Source organism: Lotus japonicus, chromosome 5 (assembly GCF_012489685.1).
Source record: "Lotus japonicus ecotype B-129 chromosome 5, LjGifu_v1.2".
NCBI lineage: Eukaryota > Viridiplantae > Streptophyta > Magnoliopsida > Fabales > Fabaceae > Lotus > Lotus japonicus.
The window spans coordinates 9,792,258-9,815,461 of NC_080045.1; the positions used below are offsets into that span (position 1 = coordinate 9,792,258).

The 23,204-nt window shown below is 36.6% G+C and overlaps 2 protein-coding genes across 3 annotated transcripts; one reads left to right on the forward strand and one right to left on the reverse strand.

Annotated features, from left to right (window-relative positions):
* Positions 1 to 2,608: 2,608 nt before the first annotated feature.
* On the forward strand, positions 2,609 to 3,640 carry LOC130719050 (uncharacterized). The gene has a single exon (XM_057569699.1). It carries the CDS (start codon positions 2,609 to 2,611, stop codon positions 3,638 to 3,640), a length of 1,032 nt encoding a protein of 343 aa, XP_057425682.1.
* Positions 3,641 to 7,274: 3,634 nt separating this feature from the next.
* On the reverse strand, positions 7,275 to 20,158 carry LOC130721316 (hydroxyproline O-galactosyltransferase HPGT3). 2 transcript variants are annotated; one of them, XM_057572081.1, is made up of 12 exons: positions 19,909 to 20,157; positions 19,648 to 19,711; positions 19,372 to 19,421; positions 18,857 to 19,047; positions 17,824 to 17,884; positions 17,582 to 17,654; positions 17,047 to 17,170; positions 16,848 to 16,935; positions 16,323 to 16,373; positions 9,275 to 9,346; positions 7,895 to 8,007; positions 7,275 to 7,693 (listed from the first exon to the last, which is right to left on the reverse strand). In XM_057572081.1, the coding sequence occupies exons 1-12, from the start codon at positions 20,034 to 20,036 to the stop codon at positions 7,671 to 7,673; spliced, it is 1,038 nt and encodes a 345-aa protein (XP_057428064.1). In that variant the 5' UTR covers positions 20,037 to 20,157; the 3' UTR covers positions 7,275 to 7,670. The 2 variants fall into 2 exon arrangements, 1 of the variants encoding a protein (XP_057428064.1); XR_009013407.1 differs by lacking the exon at positions 7,275 to 7,693 and having other exon boundaries at positions 7,941 to 8,007; positions 16,294 to 16,373; positions 19,909 to 20,158.
* Positions 20,159 to 23,204: the final 3,046 nt, after the last annotated feature.

A 23,204-nucleotide genomic window follows, 5' to 3' on the forward strand; every position in this document is an offset into this window, starting at 1 on the left:
CGGATTAATCAGATGAATTTTATTACAATTCAATCATGTTAATGTCGAATATTGGATTTGAGGATAAATCCATCAAATTGAACCTGAAATCCAAACCTAATATATTATTTAAATTTTTTTTTTAAATTTTACGCAACCCATACATGACCAAAATATTGGAAGTCTAGAACTCGGGATTTTTTTTTCACAGTTTCAACTTTCACCTTTCCTTCTTTGTGCTAGTGTATTGTCTTGTGAAACTTGTTTGTAGTTATTTGGTATGTTGGAGACAACTAAGTTCTAAATGTCATGCATGACATTCTATATTGTTTTTCAATTTTTTGGTATTGATTAATATGAACTGTTTCATGACATTTGGAAATAGATTTAATGTTTTCATGATATTTGACTATCATTTATATGGTACTACTTCATACTATTGGTATAATTTTTGTACCATTTTCACACTATTTGGTACTATTACAGATTTATTATTTTTTGTGATTTTTAAATAATTTTTTCGAGATTAGTTTTCATACTTCAGACATAGTATTATTTTAATATAGCGATTAAGGATGACAATTTCTACATGCATATGGAGATCTCTGTGGGGACTGCCACGTTTGGGGCCCCGATCTTGGGGAATTTCCCCCCGTGAGGATGGGGATGGGGACGGAAATTTCCCCGAGACAAATTTGGGGATGGGATGGCCCGCCCCGCGGAATCCCCGCCCTGTGTACATAGGTAAAATATCAATAATACCCTTAATAGTAAAATCAATGTTATTTGAACTTCATTATATATTTTCTTAGAATTTGACATGTTCCATTCTCATATGTGGTTTCTATATTTAACTATATGTAGTCAAAGTAGAAATTTACGTATTTTTTTTTAATGATGTGTTAATGGTCCCCATGGGGATCCGCAGGAGGTGGGGATTGGGGATGGGGAGAAAATTCACCCCACCACGGGGATGGGAACACGAAAGAGATGCGAGGATGGGGAGAGGGGAGTTCCCTCTCCGGCCCCACGCGAGTGACATCCCTATTAGCAATCAAATCAACCCGCCCGATCCAAACTGAACATGATCGGGTTGGTTATGGTAGGATCAATAGGGAAAATTCATAAAATCCAATCCAACCCAACCCAAACAACTTTGATTCATTCAGATTCTATTTAGACTAAAAATCCATCCAACCCAACCCATGTGCACCCATACACAATGTGATTATTTTAGGTCAAATTTTAAATTTAACTTGACTTAATTTATTAACTTTTTATGTTAATAAATTATTTACTACGTTATATACGATTATCAAATATGAGTTATTATTATTATTATGATTACAATCACAATAAAACCATTGAATCATTAACATATGACTTTACTAGGTAATCATTCTACTTATAAAACATTGGTTTTACGAAATGTCAAATGCGATCCATTTTTAAAATTTCAAAATTATCAATAGTTGAACTTAAGGTGACCAATGGTGAATGAGCTTTGACGTTCTTTTGTTTTATGTTATGATATTTACAAATATGTCCTTTTATTATAAGGGGGTTTTAAATTCATCAATAGACTCACAAAAAAGTTCGATACTATGTGAATGAAAACAAATTAGGGCTGCGACAAAGGAACGAGCAAGAAGCCGGCGAGCGATATGGCAGTTCAGATGGCCTTTCTCTATTATTATCTTCATCAGGTATGGTTTTCTATGCTATCTACCCTGAAAAACAAATTAAGGATGCGACAAAGGAACGAGCAAGAAGCCGACGAGCGATATGACAGCTCAAAGGGCCTTTCTCTATCATTATCTTCATCAGGTATGGTTTTCTATGCTATCTACCCTGATCTCTTATTTTGATTTATTTTGATGTTATGGGTATTTTGTTTGTCATATAAATTTCCGCATCTATGTTCTAATTGAAGTACTTGAAGTTCTAACGTCTTGTTTTACCAAGCTTCGTAGTTTCTGTGAGAGGGCTTTTCACAATTTGATTATAAAAATATTGTGTTTCGATGCTTGAGATCTCAATCATTATAGGGTTTGATATATGATTTTCCCCTTTTGGTTCCCCCGTCTGTTTTCCTTAACTGTTATCTGATGAAACTTTAGAAGCCCTTAATTTCCTCACATTTGTAAGGTAATTCATTTGAAAATTTGAAATGAAATTCTTTTAAATTCATGCTTCCAATTGATTAGTCCATTGAAGTTAAAAAAAACAAGTGAATGAGAAATTGGGCTTGAATTAGTTAGATGTTTGATTAGCATTTGAGTAAATCCCTAATTTCGTTCTCTGAAGATACAAACATCATCAGAGTCTTCAAAACCATTTCTCCATAAATTTAGTCATCAAATTATGTTGAGTTTTATTACTGGTGTTTCTATGTTGGACTTCGAGAAATGAGTGTAATGGAGTCCTAGTTGGTGGATAATTTGATGATATTTTGCATGACTAGAAACACAAGTTGAGACATTATGCAATAATATCAGGGGGGAAATCTTCATTTTTCTCCTCATATTCCATGATTCTATGAGATAAATGAACAAGTATTTATGTAATCCTTTTGTTGAAGTTATAAATCACCTACGATTCTCATTTTCCTTGATGCACAGGAAACAAAATGGAGAAGCTAACAGCAAACAATATGCTTCCTTGGGATGTTCTTGCTATTATTTGCAAGAAACTAAATTTCAATGACATAATCCAACTTTCTACAGTGTGCAAGGACTGGAGGTCATTTCTTGAGATGAAATTTCAATCACCATTAATTGTTCAAAGAGATTCATTTTCTAAAAATTCTCTTTCATTTATGAGCCTACCTGACTACAGGTTCTATAGTGCTCAGATGGATAACTTTTGGGGCTTATCCTATTCAGGTTCTTCTAGTGGATATCTGATTTTTGCTGGTCCTAATATGTTTCTGCTAATGAATCCTTTGACCAGAAGAGGGAAGAAAATCAGCACCTTAGCTCTGAAAGATAGTTATGACTACAGGGGTATCCGTGCCCATTTTGCTTTTGTCAAAGGTTCAAAGGAATATGTCCTCGTGTTATTTTCTAATGGTTCCTGTAGGTTGAATGTCTATCATTCCCAAAATTCACGTTGGGCTACTTATTCTACTAAAGGAGATTCATTGGAGGTTGTGGACCTTGTGGTTTTTCATAATTCTATATATGTTCTTACTAACAAGGCCAAGATAGGGGTACTTAACCTGAATTCTACAAGTATAAAATTTCTAGAGCTGAAGAACACTCCTTTGGTAACTTATAATGACCTTAGGTTGGTTAGTTGTGATGGAAATCTTTTAGTGGTCCATTTTGTGCCCGGGGAAATGTTGAACGTGTACAAAATAGACTTCTCAACTATGGAGTTTGTCAGACAGGACACATTGGGTGAGCTAGCATTATTTCATTCATCCTATGCGAATTGTTATGCATTGAGCAACCCAAGAAGGTGGGGATATGACAGCAACACTGTGTATTCGATTATCTGCACATCTCCAAAATGTAACGTGTATTCAGGGAATGGTAAACTGCAAAAGCTCATTATGCCTATTCATGGAGTTCAAGTTTCAAAGAGATCCAGACTTTATTGGGTGGATTGGTATTTACCATATCTGCGGGATGAGGTAGATTATTCTCTGATCAAGTAATTTTCGTATTAAACACCATGTTGCTTGAGACAATTTTTTTTGGACATTGTTCCTTTCATTGAATTTTTTCAGTGTACTAGTTTAACTGTACTTGAAAAATACTTGTACTTTCCTTTTTCTTGTTATTGATTTGACTAGACTTGAAAAACTTGTCATGTTGTTTATTTTCAGTAACTTTCCTGAGATTATTTTTATGATATTAAAATTTGTTATTTTCTATTTATCTTATATTTTATGTTAAACTTTTGGGCGAAAGAACCAAATATTATTTTATATAATATGTTAATTTATTTTTACCCCCTCGAATAATAAATAGTCACGACAACATAAATATCTCTGTTCTTAGAAATTCAATCTTAAGTTGAAGTTTGCATTACTTTGGTGCAAATCAAAATGAAACCATAGTAAGGTTAGGTAAGATTGGTAAGTTTTCTCTAGCTACTTGGCAAACATTATTTTTTGTAGGGTTAAGATACAATTGAAAAAGCGTAAACCAATAGGCCCATCGAGAAATTAAATATTCTTATATCAAAGAATATATGTGTGTGTGTGGACAAGTAAACATGCTTTTTTTCATACTAAATGAAAAACTAGCATTATAATATTTACCAACAGGATCAGACAAAGAAATTTGTTTCAAGTAGGGAAGAATGGTTTCAGCATAGGAAATTTAGTCCATGTAGTATGATACTAATCTTCAAATTACTCAAAGTATAATATGATACCAATTTTAATAAATGGTATTGTTGTGAAACAAATTAACAAGGGAAATAAGTCAAGGATAATTTTTAATGCTAATATTGTGTCCAATTGTAGACCTCTCGTATTGTTACATATGAATTTTTTTGGTCTTTTTACTATTGTTAGCTTTTGTGGAAAATGCATTGCTTTGTAATTGTTCACGATTAGACAAGATTTACATGGGTACTTTTCCTAACAGAGAAGAATATTCTTTTTGAAAGATTTTTTTATATTCTGTATAAAGGTAAGAATGAAAATTGTTTTTGTATTTCTAGTAATAGGTGTGACCATGGTGGAAAATTTCAGATTGTAAGATTTCAAATCTTTTGTGATGGAAATGAAATTACTCATTATTTTTTGGCACCCATAAACTCCATAACAAAACATAATGCTTAAAGAAAAATTAGAACTTTGCAAAAAATGACAACCACACTTGTTGAAAAATTTATCCAAATCAGTGCTAGCTTGGCAGAGAAGCCGAGTGGTGGAAATGCTAGCCGGAATAGGAGCCCTCAATCTAAGCGTGTCAATAATTGGCATGTCAAGTTTTGTTGACGGGATAAAACATTTCTATTCATTTCAAATGTTTGTCCCGAGATGATTCACACTTTTGACGCTTTACCTTCTGTACTAAAGTTTCCATTTCCCCCCGCAAGTCACACTTCTTATTCCTAAATTTCGTTTGGTCCAGAAGGTATGGCTTTTCGCTCCCTTATTTTAAAATTCAAATTATGGCTCCTTTTTCCTTTCTTGGCAAAAAATAATGATATTAATGTATATGGCCAAATGAAATAGAACTCATAGTATATTTCTATCATATATTTAACACTTAGAATTATCTCTTACTTTTTTTTCTCATCAAAGTAGAGCTTTAAAAAAAGTAACTATTTTGCACCTTTTAAACTGTTCATTCAGTATGAAGCTAGCTATATCAGTACGAAACCCACAATCCCTCTAGAGACTGACCAATGAGTTATAAGTTTTCCCATATTTTCAGTTAGGATAATTTATTTTGACCGACTAATTTTCCAGCTTCCCAACGGTTCATATCTTCTCAACTTCAATAATTGTATGAGACAAACTATAAAGTGGGTTTACGGGTCATTGTTAACTTGCACAAACGAATCTGGTTACAAATTGAGAGGTAGAATTTACAACCATGAGAGTTCATAATCAATTACCATCATAACCTTAAGTCCTTTAATCTCGTGTATCTTACTTTTAAATTAATTTATTATTTTATTTATGATTTTCACATGCTTACAAACTACTTTCCCAATAAAACATTGATTCAACTAAATTTATATTTGATTCAAACTTACGCGACTCACAGGGGCAGTGGCTGCTTGGATTCCACGGCTACCAGAGTGGTGGTAACGTGCTGCATGCTGAGGCTACTGCTCTACAAAAGGGTCTTCAACTGGTGTGGGAGAGGGGTTACATATATGTTAACTGTAGTGTGGATTGCAGGGATCTTTTTTAGGCTTTGCAGGATGAGGAACGCTGTCAATTTATGCCCATTTTGGGTGATATTAATCAGCTATTGCAAAGGAGATGGATGATAAATCTTGATAATATCGCTTGAGAGTGTAATGAACCGGCTGATTGGTTGGCGAAGAGAGGAACGTCTTCCCCTTTGAACCGTTGGTGCGTGCTAGAGGTTCCCTCTTGGGACTTGGTGATCCTGATTTGAGGGATCGTTTGACCTCTTTGTAGTTGTTTCTTTGTTGTTAGTTTTCCGATGGAGAAAAAAAAATTGATTCAAACAAAAGTCAAATCTCAAGTATAAAACCTACATACTATATAGTATGTTTGTTATTTTGTTTTTTATTATTCATTTTTTCTTACTGAATACACAATATTAGGGATGCACATGGGTCGAGTAGATCCAATGAACCTTCCCGACCCAACCTAATCCGATAGCAAAAAAGTTGATTGGATTGAATTTTTTTATTATTATAATCATGTTCGGGTCAGATGTCGGATTTGGGGATAATCCATACAATCCAACCCGAAATCCAAACATAATATATATTTTTTTAATTTTACCCAACCCATAAATGACTAAAATATTGGAAGTCTAAAACTCGAGTTTTTTTTCACAGTTTCAACTTTTCCTTCTGTGCTAGTGTACTGTCTCGTGAAACTTATTTGTAGTTATTTGGCATGTTGGAGACAACTAAGTTCTAAATGTCATGCATGACATTTTGTTTTGTTTTTCAATTTTTTGGTATTGATTAACTTGGATTGTTTCTTGGCATTTGAAAATAGATTTGATATTTTCATGATATTTGACTGTCATTTATGTGGTACTACTTCATGCTATTTGCTATAATTTGTGTACAATTTTCATGCTATTTGGTACTATTTATATTTTGAGATTATTTTTATACTTCAGACATAATATTATTTTAATATAGCGATCAAATCAACCTGTCCGATCCAACCCGAACATCATCGGGCTGATTCGGGTCGGATCCGAAGGCGAAAATTCATAAAATCCAATCCAACTCAATACAAATAGCTTTGATTGGTTTGGATCCTATTTAGACTAAAATTTCATCGAACCCAACCCATGTGCACCTGTATTGAGTACTTTGATAAAAAAGTTCGTACTAGTTCTTAAAGATCTCAATATTATAGAGACTGAAAATATATAGTACTTGGGGTGAGGGTGGCAATAAGGACCAACCCGGTCCAACTCAACCTGACCCCGCCTTCAACCCCCAAGAAAAAAGGGTGGGTTGGATTGACCTGTTTCAAAATATGTGTTGGAGACCTCACCCTACCTCGTATTAGGTTGGGTTAGTGGGTTGACCCTCCAAATGAGAAAAAAAACCATTTGAGATGTGGAAGTTGTCGTATATAATATATACAAACTCAACACTTAATATGATTCAAGATTTCAAACTATATCTCAGCTCGACAATGTCTGCAATTAGCTCGCAATTGGTTCAATACATTAATATTCTGTAAAAGCGGTTTCTTTCCCTCAATATTTTGATAATCAACAGAAGTTTTTGTATAGATAGACAATAAGAAAGAACAACTATGATCGAAGAACTTCCAAACATATCAAGTGAGCTCCAATTGCTGAAGTCCGTCAATCTGTAGTTATCCTTTTAGTTCTGCTGCTGATATAAAAAAGAATGAACTGATCACTGGATCTACAAAGAATTATATTGGTACTTGGTAGTGTCTGCAAAGCTCCAAGAAGAGTAAAATCTTCGACTGACACTGATCTTCAGATAACTTGTAAAATGAGCACCCGGTAGCCAAGATCATACAATCAAGTCAAGGAGCACACCTTGTCTGAAAATGAGCACCCGAAATAAGACAAATTCTATAGTGAACTTTAGTACGTAAAAACAAAATTGCATTTGAACTACATGAAGTTCGGAAAAAGATGTTAAATTTTCTATCTAGGCTTCATTTCATCCAAATACATTTTCAATTTCCCCAGTTCAATGCCAGAAAATAACTACTGTAAAAAAACGAGAACTGGGATCTCACCTTGTCTGATACTACTGCAGCAAAGGCGACTGTCATCTTTATAAGTTGCTTGGACGCCCATCATCCATGACCCCACCGACGTATCATCATAGGCATAGGTCTTCAAAGATACACTACATCGTAATGGATAGAATAAGAAACATTATTAAATAGGAAGAAAAAATACAATAAAGTATACGGTATCTTGCACCATAAAGCTTGAGAAACTAAAAGAAAAGGCTTGGTAGGACACCAAAAAAGAAAAAAAAAATTAAAACTAGGGGAGGGGGTCGAAGAAAATTACTACATTCAAAACAACCTAATCAGACAAAAACTCAACGATTGAAAGACTTCTTTCTTAATAATGTGTAACGCATTTAATATCACCAAGGTTAACAGCATCACTGTTTTAACCACTTGTATACACCTTTGAAAGGTGTTGTATTCCGGGAAAAAGGACATTATGGATATAAAAAAGGGACATATATTTTTCCCTGTAAAACAAGGCAGAATAACTCTGCCTGAGCTACATGTTCTCTACCTCAACCTCTCACCAGCTCTCAACCGCGCACTTGTTTAAGTATACGGGAAATCAGGAGGTGAAAAATAAACGAGTGGAAAAAAAAGGGGCACAAAAATTAAAATCGTTACTCTTCGTTGTTTGGTAAAGGATAAGACACTCAATTCACTTTTATGCCAAAATTTCTGAAGTGTAAAGGACTTGAGCTTCACTTTCAAGCTTCAACTGTCATATACTTGCTGAATGAAGAAAATGGGAAGTAATTATTTTTTTCAAATTACCCCCAATAAAAACTAGTTTTAATCTTATTGAGCACGAGCATTTGACGTGTTATGTCAATCCTTAGAAATCAAAGCGGAGGAACGAAGTTTTACAAACTTCCTAAAAGTAGGGAAAGAAAACAAGAAACTTGAACCATGTGAGCTACTTTCATAAGCTTTTTAATGAAGAACATGAATATCCCTTGTACCCGGTGAAATTTGTCACACACAAGCGTAAAGCACACTTTGTCCTTAATTTAATTTAAAAAATCTTAAGGATGACACTTTGAAGATTTCTTTTTTCAGGGACCCAATTTGATTCCTCTTAAAAAGTTAGGGACCTCAAACATATTTAAGCCTTGTTTTAATAGCATTTTTTTAGGAGTTGTGTACTATGAAGTAGGAACATATAATTTTAAAAAGATAATGAAGTATCATAAACTCAAATGACGGTCATGATTACTGCTATGTACAATAATCGATTAATTTCTAAACCATCCTTTTATTTCAAATTCCTCAAGCATAAGGACTTCTAGATCCCATATCTTGTCAAACAAAATGCTAAACTGAGGCAGCCATGCCAATGAACAACCTTGTACAGATAAGACATTGAAAACTTACCTGTTTATGTTAACGTACTGTGCCAAATTCTTTGAAAGTATAACAAGTGAACCAGACGCATGTCGGAAATACCTAAAGAAAAATAATTCAATATTATATTTATGGAGATCGAAACTACAAAAGAAGTTGCTAAATGCAATATAGTACAGAAAGAAGGATCAGTCACAAAAATGCAATATACATTTTCCATTAGGAATTACAAGTTTACGACATCATACCAATGATCTATAAAATAAAAAACAGTGAAACAAAATTATCATAAATATTGATACGATAAGGCCACCCGTAGTGAAGATTTACAGTAGAAAGGGAAGAAGAATGAAGGAGATCACAACCCTGAGGTAGTTAAGATTGGTTAGTGAAGTTAAAAGTGAAACTGAGTTGGTTAGTTGTGACAGCTGGCACTCAGCATTTGTAACTGACTAACTAGTTGCAGGGGATTATTCAGTTAGTATATGTTAGGGCCCAGAAAAATGGAAGAAATAGACTGAAATAAACTGGTATTATTTACTGAGATTCTGGTGAAATCACCAAGAATCAGTGTAGCAGTTACAGATAGAAGAATAAATGAAAAGACAGCAGAGGCAAATTAGAGAGTGCCTCTATTCTCTCCCAAGTCCCAAGCCTAAACCCAATTCAAGCCTACCCCTCTCTCTCACACAATACATGCTTATATAATCTCCAATCTCTCTCTCTCTCTCTCTTCCTGCACAGCTCATGCCACCTCAGCAGGCGGTTACTCCTCTCAAGGGAAATGATTTGGTGCATTGCACCTCTTCCTCTTACTTTCATGGACTCTAGTAGTATTGGGCCTATTCCTAATAATTGGGTTCCTATCATCACTCCCCCCCTCAAAACATCCTTGTCCTCAAGGATGGATGTAGAGAATCCTCCTTGAATGTATGTTGCTGCCCCCAAAGAATCCACCACCTGGATCCCATTGTTGAAAAGATGTGGACCAAGTTGTTGCATGAGGTTCATTTGGATCAGCAGCATTTGCATCTCTTAGGTGAGGTATGTTCTGCCTATGTGGGCTAAGAGATGTTTCCACAACCTCTGGCAGGACAGTGTAGTTCCTAACATTATAATGCAGCCAACCTTGAATGTTGCTACTACCCACTTGGAAAGAGAATTGGTTTTGCTGTGGAATTTCCAAAACCTTCTCCAGCTCATACTCCTCCACTCCCATGCTCAATATCTCCTTAAGATTTCCATGAGAATCAACCTTGAATCCCTGATAGGGTTCCACAGCTAGTAATCTTGATTTATGAAGTTGTGACAGAGAATTTAGCCAATTTCTAGTCAGCAAGTCAAGTTGTCTTTGCAGCTTTTTGTCTTGAGCACTGAGTAGATCTTGAGCTTTCAACAAATTACTCAGCAATTCAGGTACTTTCTCACCTTCTAACCATGATGCAAATAGCATGCAATAGTATCCCCTTTGACTATCCATATAATGAGCCCACAAGTCCTTGACTCGACCAGCAGTAGAGTCACCACAAACAATCACCCCTCTACTTCCATGTGAACAAAAGTGGCAAGAATTCAAAGTGCTCCCAGAAGGTTGATGCCACGCAGTATGTTCTTGTCTTCCCCTTAATTTGTTGAAGTCAGTAACTTGTGAATCCCGGTTGTGAAATCCAAATTCTAATCCAGCAGAGACAATGAACCAACATGAGGCAACGCTTGCTGACCCGTAGATTAGAAGTCTTGGAATTGGGAAGAACTGCAATCTACAGCTTGACTCCCGATGTGTGTATATGACAAGGAAATGCATCCAATTCAGTTCATATTGCCACCTTGGCCAATTGATCTTGGTATCATTGAAATCCCACCTTCTTAACTCAAATGCATTAGGAACAGCAGGTTGAGACCATAATATAATTCTCAGCTTCACACTTCTAAGTGTGATTAGTAGTTTTTCAGTAGCAGCACAAGAATTAAGTTCCCATTCTCTTTCTGGGACGACCTGATATCTTCATGAACAACTTTCAGATTCTGGTGGGTTTTCCCAAAGGTGCATGAGAAATTCTTATGAATTACCCACATACATTTATCAACGAATTCAATTTCCCTCACAGAAGAATTTAGTTGTGCATGTCTCCACTTCAGAGTATAGAACTCAAGCTTTTGGTGCCTCAAGTTATGAAATTGAGCATCTAATTCATTGGAAGAACTAAGCCAGTTCGATATACTACCTGTTTGCTCTTGTGCCAGATGTTCCAGAACCTGATAAAGTTTCAAACTCCTACTCGGGTCCCATCGCTTGGAGCTTAGAGTTCCCATTATTTCTGAGGATAAGATATTCGAAGATTGTCTTCTTTTGAACACTGCTGAAAACATTTTACTAGAACCGCGTGCACTCCCTGCACCCAGATCAGGGTGCCTTTGAACTTGGGTCTCTCCTTGTGCAAATCCAGCGTTTACTCCTCCAGTAACATGGGTCCAACTTGGCTGGTTGAAAACTTTGGGTTCCTGAGAAAAGACCCGACCCATGTCTAGATTCTGAACTATTGGGCCCATGAAATTTTTAGTGAGGCCCGTTAGAAGAAAATACTGGTGTGTTTCTTGTAGTTCCACACGTGGCTTGTTTGCTTTCTTCACATGTCCCACTTCAGAAAATAGAGCTTTAAAACTAGTATTATTCCCAAAGACTAACACGTTTCTCCCTTTACTTCCAACCGCAGGTAAAAATTGGGTAAATAATTTTTGGGTTTTAAGCCAGCCACTTACCTCTTGGGCTTGGCCCATTAGGCTGAGAGAAGGACCCAATTCGTTTGGTCTCCATTTTGCCCATACACTTGCCTTCAGACGTCTAGAGACTTCTGCTACCTCCTCTCTCATTCTCGTTGCCGGTGTAGCTTGATTCTCTGACCCCGACGCCGCCGTCGGTGGGGTGAGCGCCGCCGGACAAACACCACTGTCCATGGATTCTGGTGGCTTAGGTGGTGGCCGCCGCTTAACCATCTCGTTTTTCACCAACGCTGTAGTAGCTCCGAACTTTCCGCCGGCTCCGTCTCGGATGTAACAATGACTGCCATAGTACGGCGGTTTTGGAGGTGGTCGCTCAATCACCAGCGCTCTCGTTTGCACATTCGGTGCTTGGTCCACCGTCTTCTCCGCTGCCGTCGGCAAAGTTTGCGTCGCTGTAGCAGCGCCACAATCCGTTTGCGCCGGTAGCATCAGCTCTATCTTACCTTCTGGATTCGTCTTCCCCAACATTACCTGCTTTGTTAATACTGCTGCCGCTCTTCTTGATTCCTCAGGAGCGTCACCGATTTGAAGTTGTGCATCCATCGGTTTCTCTTCTGCTGCAGTTTCGCCGTTCTCCGTTGGAACGACTTCGCACTGATCACCCCCGTAGCCATTGGAGTGGATCCATTCTGCACACCAGTTTCTTCTGATTTCCAAGTTTGCTTCCTTGGCATTTCTGGCTTCATCCTTCTGCTCCGTCGCTTCTTGGATTGGTTCTGGTAGGTACGTTTCCGAGTTTGGTTCAAATTCTCTCAGCAAAGCAATCACAAAATCCCACCACGTTGCTCTCGGATTTCGTTTTTTCCAGAGGTACCACCAAAAGAAAGCATCACGCGTCAAAGCCTTCTCAGCCTCTGAGAATTTCTTCTCTTCAGATACTCCTTTGAGCTCACAGTGTTGCTCCACTGTGATGATCCATCCATAAGCCCATCTACCATCGAATTCTGGAAACATCATCTGGAATCAATGGCTACCACAGCACCTAGATCGGTGCTCTGATACCAATGTTAGGGCCCAGAAAAATGGAAGAAATAGACTGAAATAAACTGGTATTATTTACTGAGATTCTGGTGAAATCACCAAGAATCAGTGTAGCAGTTACAGATAGAAGAATAAATGAAAAGACAGCAGAGGCAAATTAGAGAGTGCCTCTATTCTCTCCCAAGTCCCAAGCCTAAACCCAATTCAAGCCTACCCCTCTCTCTCACACAATACATGCTTATATAATCTCCAATCTCTCTCTCTCTCTTCCTGCACAGCTCATGCCACCTCAGCAGGCGGTTACTCCTCTCAAGGGAAATGATTTGGTGCATTGCACCTCTTCCTCTTACTTTCATGGACTCTAGTAGTATTGGGCCTATTCCTAATAATTGGGTTCCTATCAGTATAAGATTGTAAGGTAAAAAGGAGGGAGAGTTAGAGAATCAGTGAGTAGTAGTAAGGCTCTCTTACTAAGGAGCGCCTGAAACTCTCGAAATTCCAGAAACCCTTGTATTCATCTTTGTTCCTCAGTTCTTCCTCGATTTGGGGAAATTCTGAGTGATTCAATAAAGTTTCACATTCAGTTTCCCTAGTTCTTAGCATTGATATCAGAGCTCCATCCAGGAGCTGTGGTACTTAGTTTATGGTTAAGAGCAGAATGGAGAATAGAGTTGATGCAATGGGGCGGCGGTTGATTGAAGCGATGAAGAACACCATGGGAGAAGATCGGAGGTTGCGCAATGCCGATCTGGAACAAAGTAAGATCCGATTCCGTCGCTTGGAGTCGTTCATGGAGGTGGTGCTCAGAGGTTGGCATTAGAAGCCGTCGCGAACGCAGGTTTAGAGCGTAATGGACCGGAAGGAGAATCGAAGTCTGGAGGACCGGTCAAGAACGAAAGGGATAGGTGGAGGAAATTGGAGATTCCAGTTTTTAATGGTGGAGAGGACACGTTTGGATGGATTACCAAGCTGGAGCAGTTTTTCCCAATCAAAGGTGCGGCAGAGGAATAGAAGGTACAGGCGGTAATGGTCGCTCTTGACAGAAAAGCGTTGAGTTGGTTCCAGTGGTGGGAGAGGTGTCACCGCAATGTTGATAGGTCTGTGAATAAGGGTAGAACTTGTGGGCTTAAAAGGTTAACAGATGTGGAAATGCAAGAAAGAATTAGAAAAGGGGAATGTTTTCAATGCGATGAAAAGTATGGACCTAATCACAATTATAAAAATAAATAGTTCAGAATGATGTATTGGAAGATGATGTTGAGGTTGAAGAAGGAAAAGTGGTAGAAGAGATTGAAGGTGAGGGGGAATTACAATTGTCCTTACACAGCATAGTGGGTTTCACCTCTAAAAGATTTTTTAAGTTCAGGGGAAACATCAGAGAGCATGGGCACAGGGCAAAGATACTAACAATTTTACTTCACAGGAATAGATAAGAAGGATTCAGCTGCCTATGAAAGATACTCCTTATTGGGTGGAGGTTGGAGATGAGCACAGGGCAAAGTTTAGAGGTGTGTGTTCAGGTGTGGTCTTGGTGATTCAGGGGATTTCAATTGTACAAGATTTTTTCTTGCTTGGGCTTGGAGGAGTAGATGTGGTTCTTGGGCTTGAATGGCTGGCTGGGTTGGGAGAAATAAGGGCTAATGTTGAGGAATTGACATTAAAAATCAAGGTGGGAAATCAAAAGTTGACATTAAAAGGGGAACCTGAAATGATTAAAAAAAATGCATCACTGACTTCCCTGCTCAAGGCTTTGCAGTAGCAGGGTGAAGGTTATCTTGTTGAATAGAAGGAAATCAGAGCAAAAAAGGAAGCATAGGAGGTTCCTAGGGAGTTGGAAGCAGTTTTGACAGAATTTTCTCCTCTCCTTGAGAAACCACATGATCTGCCTCCAAATAGGAGCCATGATCATGCTATTCACTTGCATGATGGAGCTGCAATTCCCAATATCAGGCCTTATAGATATCCTCATTACCATAAAAATGAGATAGAAAAAATGGTAAAAGAAATGCTTGAAGCTGGGATTATCAGGCCTAGTGTGAGTCCTTTCGCTAGCCCAATTATTTTGGTTAGGAAAAAGGATGGTAGCTGACAATTTTGTCGATTACCGGGCTTTGAATAAGATCAAAGTCCCTAACAAGTTTCCTATTCCAGTTATAGAGGAATTGTTAGATGAATTGGGGAAAGCCAAAAAAATTCCAAGTTGGATTTCAAGTCGGGGTACCATCAAATAAGGATGAGGGTCGAAGATAGTGAGAAAATGGCAGAAAGGGGAAGAAGACTACAGGGGATCACAACCCTGAGCCTTCAGGGGTAGTTAAGATTGGTTAGTAAAGATAGAAGTGAAACTGAGTTGTGACAGCTGGCACTAACAGTTGTAACTTACTAACTAGATGCAAGGGATTATTCAGTTAATATAAGATTGTAAGGGAAAAAGGAGGGAGAGTTAGAGAATCAGTGAGTAGTAGTAAGGAGAGCCTGGGACACTTGAAATTCCAGAAACCGTTGTATTCATCTTTCTTCCTCAGTTCTTCCTCAATTGGGGAAATTCTGAGTGATTCAATAACGTTTCACATTCAATTTCCCTACTTCTTATCAAATATTCAGATATAAAATAAATAATGATATATATGCTCGAAGACCAAAACTACCTTCTAAAAGGTTTACAATACATCAACTACGAGACGTAAATGTTACAAATAGGAATAGTTGTATAGTCTCATTAATTGTTTTGCACACAACTTATAGATTTCTTGTAAGAATTGGCTGGATGAAACTTGAAATATTTCTGAGGATAAAACTTGTTTCCTTCCTTTGGTCCAATGCTTAATGCTACTAAACTCAAAATAAACGGTCAAAGAAATACTTTAAGCAGTTCATCAAACTCCAGATGGTTTTTGGCATTACATCCAATTTTTCACATCCTTACTAACTAATGACATGATTGAATGAAACAACTAAATCAAAGACCATTAGATTCCACTAATCAATGCTCACACTAACATCCAAGAAAGTTACAGTTATTTTCAATCATCAAATTTTAAACAGCTTAAAATTTGGCAGAGATATAAGTATATTGACATATATTGAATATGCCCAAGTCACAAATTAATAGTTCCCTCTAATATTTGTAACCACTTAGCAATGATATGATATAATATGGAGATCATCAATTTATCCATTCAATGACAAAACTAAACAAATAATGAATTGGTTTCAGTTTCACACGATAAATTAAGGCAAAATCAGATTGAAGATAATTAGTGCATTAATATAATAAAATGAATCACCAAATCTTCTGGTCCAAAAGGTATATTACGTTTTTTCATCCCCAAACTTCCACCATTCAGGTTCATACCAAGGCTTTCCCCTGAAAAAAATAAGGGTGTCTATAAGTTGAAACCAAAACCTCAACTGCAAGATTCAAGTAGTAGAATTTCACAATAAAAATGATATTGTAACTTCCATGAAAGATAAAATAACAAGCAATGGAAAATATAATTGTAGGCAGGAAGATAAGATAAGACAGATTACAATAGGAAGTCAAAGAAGTCATTAGAAATTAACAAAAATGCTAAAGGCATCCACATCTGATGGCAAGCTCTAGCCGCAAATTTGCTTAGCAAAATTGGACGTGCCTAAAGACTTGAAAGTGATTACTGTTGAAATTTTCAACATATAATGAATAGTAATGAATAATTCTAAACACAAGTTCAATTCAGAAAAATGAATAATGTCAGATAACTTGAAGCATAAACTTCTAGAACCGTCTATACCATATATCTATTATCATGGATATATTATCATAGATCAATCATAAGTAAACTCAGGTAAGAGAAAGTACTCTTCCGATATCACGTCTCCTGACTTCATGCATCCAATATATGCCCCCTCCTGACCACGGCGATGGTCAAGAAGCTCAATTAAACCCTCTGCTAGGCCAAAGAACAGAGTAAGCAATGTCTCAGTAATTTAACATGCAAAGTTATAGTTAGTCCAAAAAATCTCCTAAATATGTACATTAATTATTAAACAATCTTTACCCAGATCAATGTCAATACTGTCATCAACTTTCACATAAAAGTCCGCATCCCAGTTCTGAACTGCTGTACTAAAGAACATTTTTGCTTTTTTAGGCAACTCTTCTTGAGCTTCCTCATGTCCTTCCTAATATTGAAAAAAAGTAATCAAACTCAACACTTGTTTAACAAGGTTCGAGGAAAAGGGAGCATGCTCAAATGAGCATCAATATATTTTATATATAAAAAGCATTAATAAACACAATGATCAAGGTGCTACCCCATTCTCCCTCCCCAAAAAGCTTAAGTTTCCTTCCACCAGAAATATAATTTTTAACCTGTTCATCAATGCTCAAGTCTCACTAAGATTCAAAGAATCAAAATATTTAAGGAAAAAACCTAAACCTTAAAGCATTAGGCAGATTTTATCATCTTGAAAATACATGTAACTTAACAAATTTAATAAGACAAACTTAAAATATAATTCAATGCTTCCTGCCCACTCACATCATCTAAGGTAAACGAAACTAATTTAAAACACAGCATGAAGTTTGCTTACAAGAATCAGGAAATCCTTTGTCGAGCGGTTTTCCTCATCAATATTGCGATCCAAACTATCGCCTCGATTAGGACTGCCATTTACAAAGTTTTAGGTCATAAAATAAGTTTAAACCACTTCTAGTTACAAATTATGATCTTGACTACTTGAGTAGCACAGGGGAACTAAAGCAGATAAATAACAATTAAAGTGTAATGAAATCATGTTATATGATAGCCAATAGGATAAGTGTGTGGAGAAACCTCCGACCAATTACAAAACGTATGACCACTCCTCTTTCTTCAAGTTTTTTCAAGGCATCACCTGCCATAAAGGAGAAGAGAAAATGTCAGTGATATAGAATTGAACCGAAAAGATAACCATCCACATAATTGTTAAATGAATGAAACCCAGTTGGGGCTGGCCGCGACGAGCTGTGAACTGGGATTGGCAACATAGATATAACCTTACTATTTGCATCGCCACCATTACATAAAGGTGTATGCTAGATGTCAAATCTTGTTCTTTAACTTATTATATCAATAAAAAGAATTTCAAGAATTACATGTACAGCGGATCATGATGAAATTACATAAACTGGATAAACATGAAAAAAAAAACTACTGAAGTTATTTTGAAACATAAAGTATGTCATGCAGTGTACTATAATTTTTAACTTTTAACATTTGACTATGAAAAGTACTAAAACTAGTTGATAGAGTATCTATCTTACTTGTACTCACATCACATATCTATCATATGAATGAAATCATTTTCACACAGATCAAATTTCCTATTCTAAGTTTTATCTAATCCATGGGTTTCGTCACTAATCCTAGGGAAATAAAGTTTGAAAACTGAAAAATTTTAATCATGAAAATGGCAATAGACCATAGAAATATGTTTAAAACCAATCATCATGAAATTTAAAAGAACAAGTAAATTAAAAAAGAAAAATGCAAGCAATGCTTAAATCAATACCAATTTCAGTGGTATGAAATCAAGCCAAAATGCAAATAGAAACTAACAACACCATTTTCTATTGAAACAAACCAAGAAAACAATCAAAATCTGCATCTTTGCCAATGAATTTTATCTCAGTAAAGATGAACCTAAAGAGTATTGAATCTTATATCAAGTGTAACCAAATCCTTTGGGCCAGGATCAATTCCCACTTAGGCCACTTTGCCTCTACTGTCCTTCTACGCACAAAGTCTTAGATCTCCTTAGTAACAAATGACTCAAGCGCAAGGAATTTACAGGAACTAGCCAATTTTAGCAATGTTCCAAACAGACCTCTGGGCATCCAAGACCCTCTGAAAACATTTCTTTTCAATCGGCTTCCGAATCCAGTATACACTCCAATAACAGCAAGAAGCCTACGGTCAGAAGAAGAGACCGTTTTCAGCCCTTGGCTTTTGAGGTACCCTTGACTCTTGGCCAGTGTCAATTCCATCTCAGCTTCCGCAATCCTCTTCTCCAGATCCCTAAAGAACAACACACACACATAAATTTCATACACAACAATATCACACAAACAAACATAACAGAGACACGCTAGCAACACACTGTTTTGAACACACTCTCTATGAGTGGTCCATTTTTAAAAAAGTCAAGATACTTCATAAAAAAGTGATCAATTTACGAGGCAAGCGTAATGGCATTTTACGAAATAGACCAATCATAAAGAGCGCGTTAAACCGCACATTCAAAAGAGTGTATTGCTAGCATTTTTGAACATAATATCATCAATCAAACAAGTAAACCGAAGCTAAAAAAACGATAAAATAACACAAAAAAAGAAGAATTACTTGCACCCTAGGACCATTAGCTTATCATCCACCGTAAGCACCTTGGGCCTCTAGCAACAACAAAATGGAAATTAATATAAGTTTATAGACCAAATTTTTTAAAAAAAAAAAAAGCAAGGAGTAAAAATAGTCATTTATGACTATCAATCATAAATAGAAATTGATGAATTTCAATCATAAATACCCATTAGCTTATCTTACAATATAGTGACAAATCAGCAGCTAAAATTGAAAGACAAGAAATTAAAATTTTGAGAGATAAAAAAACAAACAAACCTGTGATGAGTGCTTCTGCAGAAGACTAGCAAGTAAGTTCCGATTCTCTGCATCTTGCCATAACCTAACCACTCCAAAAACGAAAGAAAGAAAGATCAAAACCGTTAATGTTTCCGATCACAGATTCAAAATTAAGAGGAATTGAAGTTCGAATTGCGAATTACAAAACTGCTCAATTCAAAGGCGCAGTGAGTTTCGAACAAGAATCGGATCCGAATGCAATTTGCAGAAACAATTGAAAAAAATTGCGGAGAGAGTGACCTGCCGGCGACGTAGAGCCACGCGACGCAAGAGAAGAAGGCCATGATGAGGGAAGGTTTGGAGGTCTGAACAGTCTTGGATCTCCCTCCTCGTTTCACCGTCGACGTCGTCGGCAACGTCGACTCCATCTTCAACACACTCTCTCTGAAGATTTCGTGCGTTTCGACTCCGATTGATGCAAAATTGCAACTCGGTCACTGCTCACGGAGAAGGATTTTACACCAACTCAGTTCTGTTCTTTCGAAAAATAAATAAATGTCAATTTAGCGTTAGTTTCAAAACAAACAAAAAAAAAACCTGTCTCTTGGACGTTATTATTTAAAATAAAATAAAAACTGTGAATTTGGTTAGATAGATTATTTTTTCGGGTCTCAAATAGCTTGAGTGGTAAGAGCTGACTGACATATGCGGAAGGTCTAGAATCAATCCTGAATAGTGTAATTTATCTTTTCAATGTGAAAAAAAACATTTCTCACTGTTGATTTAGATAAGTTTGGGTCTTAGAGTAGCTGTGTGTCTCAGTTCAGATATCAACGTGACGATTTTCTAATTAAGAGATTACTTGAGGAAATGACTTTTTACTTGATGCAGGTTCCTAAGACACTAAAAAAAGCTCTTAGTTATCGGTATTAAGAGCATCTCCAAAACTAGTTCTTAATTAATTTGTAGTTATTAGCATTATTAACGTGAGCTTGTACTATCACATTTGCTTTAAGCAAATTTTGCATATTTCACTCCAACCACAAGTTCTTAACTTTGAATTTTTAGCATTATTCATCCGATCTCACCAAACCAAATTATTTATACTTTTTATTTTCATAAAGCAATAAAATAAAACTCATAAAGTAATAAAACAATTTGCATGAGAGAGAAAAAATAATTTTTGATGTTAAGAACTCATAAAACAAAGTTGCTTATATAACGAACTAGTTTTTCTTAAAAAAAAAAGAACTAATTTTTTTTTAAGAACTGAGAATGGAAGCTTTGAACTGAGAAATCTCTTCTGCAAACCCTAAACCATATTTGAATTGAATTTCCAAATTCGGACAAAGAACAAAAATATGAAATTGAACCATAAATCTTAAATTCATACATAAACCCTAAATTTAGATAGAGAATAAAAATCTAAAGTTGATAAAGAGAGATTAAAAAGAAGAAAATAGGTGTAAAGAGAGAAGAGGGGAAAAGATAACCGGCATGAAAGCTTTGATCGCAAAAAAACTGACAAAGAATAGAAGCTTTGAACTGAGAAAGCTCTTATGCAAACCCTAAACCATATTTGAATTGAATTTCTAAATTCACATAAAGAACAACAATATGAAATTGATAAAAAGAGATTAAGAAGAAAAAAATGGGGTAAAGAGAAAAAAAGGAAAAAGATAATTAACCTTAATGGAAGCTCGCAAAAAAGCTGATTGAGAATGATAGGTTTGAACACAAAAACTCTCTGCAATCTTAGGTAGAAAAAACTCAGCCAAGATTGCGGAAGAGCTTTTGCGTTCAAACATTCAATTCTCGGCCAATTTTTTTTGCGTTCAAAGCTTCCATTAAGGTTAACATTTTCCTTGTTCTCTTCACGCACATTTTCATATTCTTAATCCCTCTTTATCAATTCAATTTCAGATTTTTGTTCTTTAGAAATTCAATTCAAATATAGCTTTGGGTTGCTTGGGACATAGCTAACGAAGGAAGAAGAGGGATCCTAAGGACAGTGAGGGTGAGGGTTGGTTGAGACATCTAACGAAGGAAGAAGAAGACATAAATTTGGGAGAAAGGAGGAAATTGAGGGAGTCTTCTCAGCAAAGTAGAAGAAGAGAGCAAATGACACCAATGTCTCATAAGTCATATACAACTTTGGATTCCAATCAATTAAAATGACACCTTTATGACTTTAACCCCTCTCTCATTTATTATTATGAATTCACCCTTCCGTTTCTTGATTGGATTCTAGTTGTTTTCATTAGTAGTAATGATATACTTAGTAGTAATAAGTTAACTCCGCCAGATTGTTTGAGTCTAGGATAAAAGAAATTCACACCCTCACCTATTTGAAATCTAGACTAAAAGAAAGATAAATATTACATATATTACATAGTTTAATAGAAAAATGAAAAAAAAAATGTGGAAAATTAAGAGTGTGAGGGTGTAAGATTGTGCAAGTACTTGCTACTTGCACGATCTTACATGTTCCACAGACATAGGTACTAGTTTCAAGAAAAACAACAATGTAAATAAATGGTGGCTTATAGGGTGCAAGTGTATCCTAGGTCTTGCACCATGCATGACCAAAAAATACCTATTATAACAAGTCATGTTTACTTGTTGAAAAAAAAAATCAAAACAATAAATGTTCTAATAGTACAAAAATACCCTCTGCCCTCTCTTTCCTCCTTCACTCTCCTGTCCCCTTTCTCTGCTCCTTCAGTTGCATTCCATGTCTTCTCCGGCGAGCTCTTCTCCACCGCGTTTCCCCCACTAATAGCCTATGTATAGACAAGTACGCCGCCACGACCTTGCCTCCTCCGTGCCGGGACTCTTCTTCCTCGCCGCGCCGCGACATCCTCCTCTCTGCCGTCACCGACAACCAATTTAGAGGCGTTGCAGATCTGGGGAGACCCACCTCAATAAAGCCCTTTATTACAAAGAGTGGTTTCTCTCACTTCTCTCGGCGCCTCCGCCACCCTCTTCTCCTCCCGGCGCCTCCTTCGACTCCGGCCACCGACAAGAAACCATCGATGCATAAACCTCTTGAGGCTCCTCTCGCCCAAACCTCCCAGCTTTCTCAATCTGCATCCATACCCATTGAGATCTGGGTTTAGATGGTGGTGGTCGGCGGTGGTGGATGGTCTGTCCTTTGATTGTTTATCATCAACACAAGTCGGAATTGGGTTGGGGTTTTTGATTGTAGTTGTTTATGCTTAGTGTTGTGATAAAATTGAGAATTCAAGGGAAGAAAAAGAAGAAATTGTTAGGTTCATAACGTAGGAATTGAGATCCAGGTTTCAAATTGGGTGCTTTTTTCAATTGGTTAATTTTAGAGATGAGGGTTTGGTTGTTCGATTAGATTAAGATAGAATTTTTATTTTTAATTTGCTTGTTCATTGTTTTTGGCTGCTCTTGATGATGATGTTTGAACTCTAAAGATGGTTTTGGGATGATGCGGAGTACTGGAAGTGGCAAGCCTTCTGCTATAGGACCTGAGTTTTACTGGTGGTGATGAGGTTGAAGAAGGTTAAGAGAGAAGGAGGAGACAAAAACTAAAAGGGCTTTATGGTAATGAACAAATTAAAATTGTT

Coding starts and splice junctions, on each gene's coding strand:
- LOC130719050 (XM_057569699.1), top strand. CDS start 2,609: ATGGAGAAGCTAACAGCAAACAATATGCTTCCTTGGGATGTTCTTGCT.
- LOC130721316 (XM_057572081.1), bottom strand. CDS start 20,036: ATGGAGTCGACGTTGCCGACGACGTCGACGGTGAAACGAGGAGGGAGA. Junction 19,048..19,371: donor CTAATGGTCCTAGGGTGCAA/GTAATTCTTCTT, acceptor GTTGTTCTTTAG/GGATCTGGAGAAGAGGATTG. Junction 7,694..7,894: donor CTGCAGTAGTATCAGACAAG/GTGAGATCCCAG, acceptor GCTCATTTTCAG/ACAAGGTGTGCTCCTTGACT.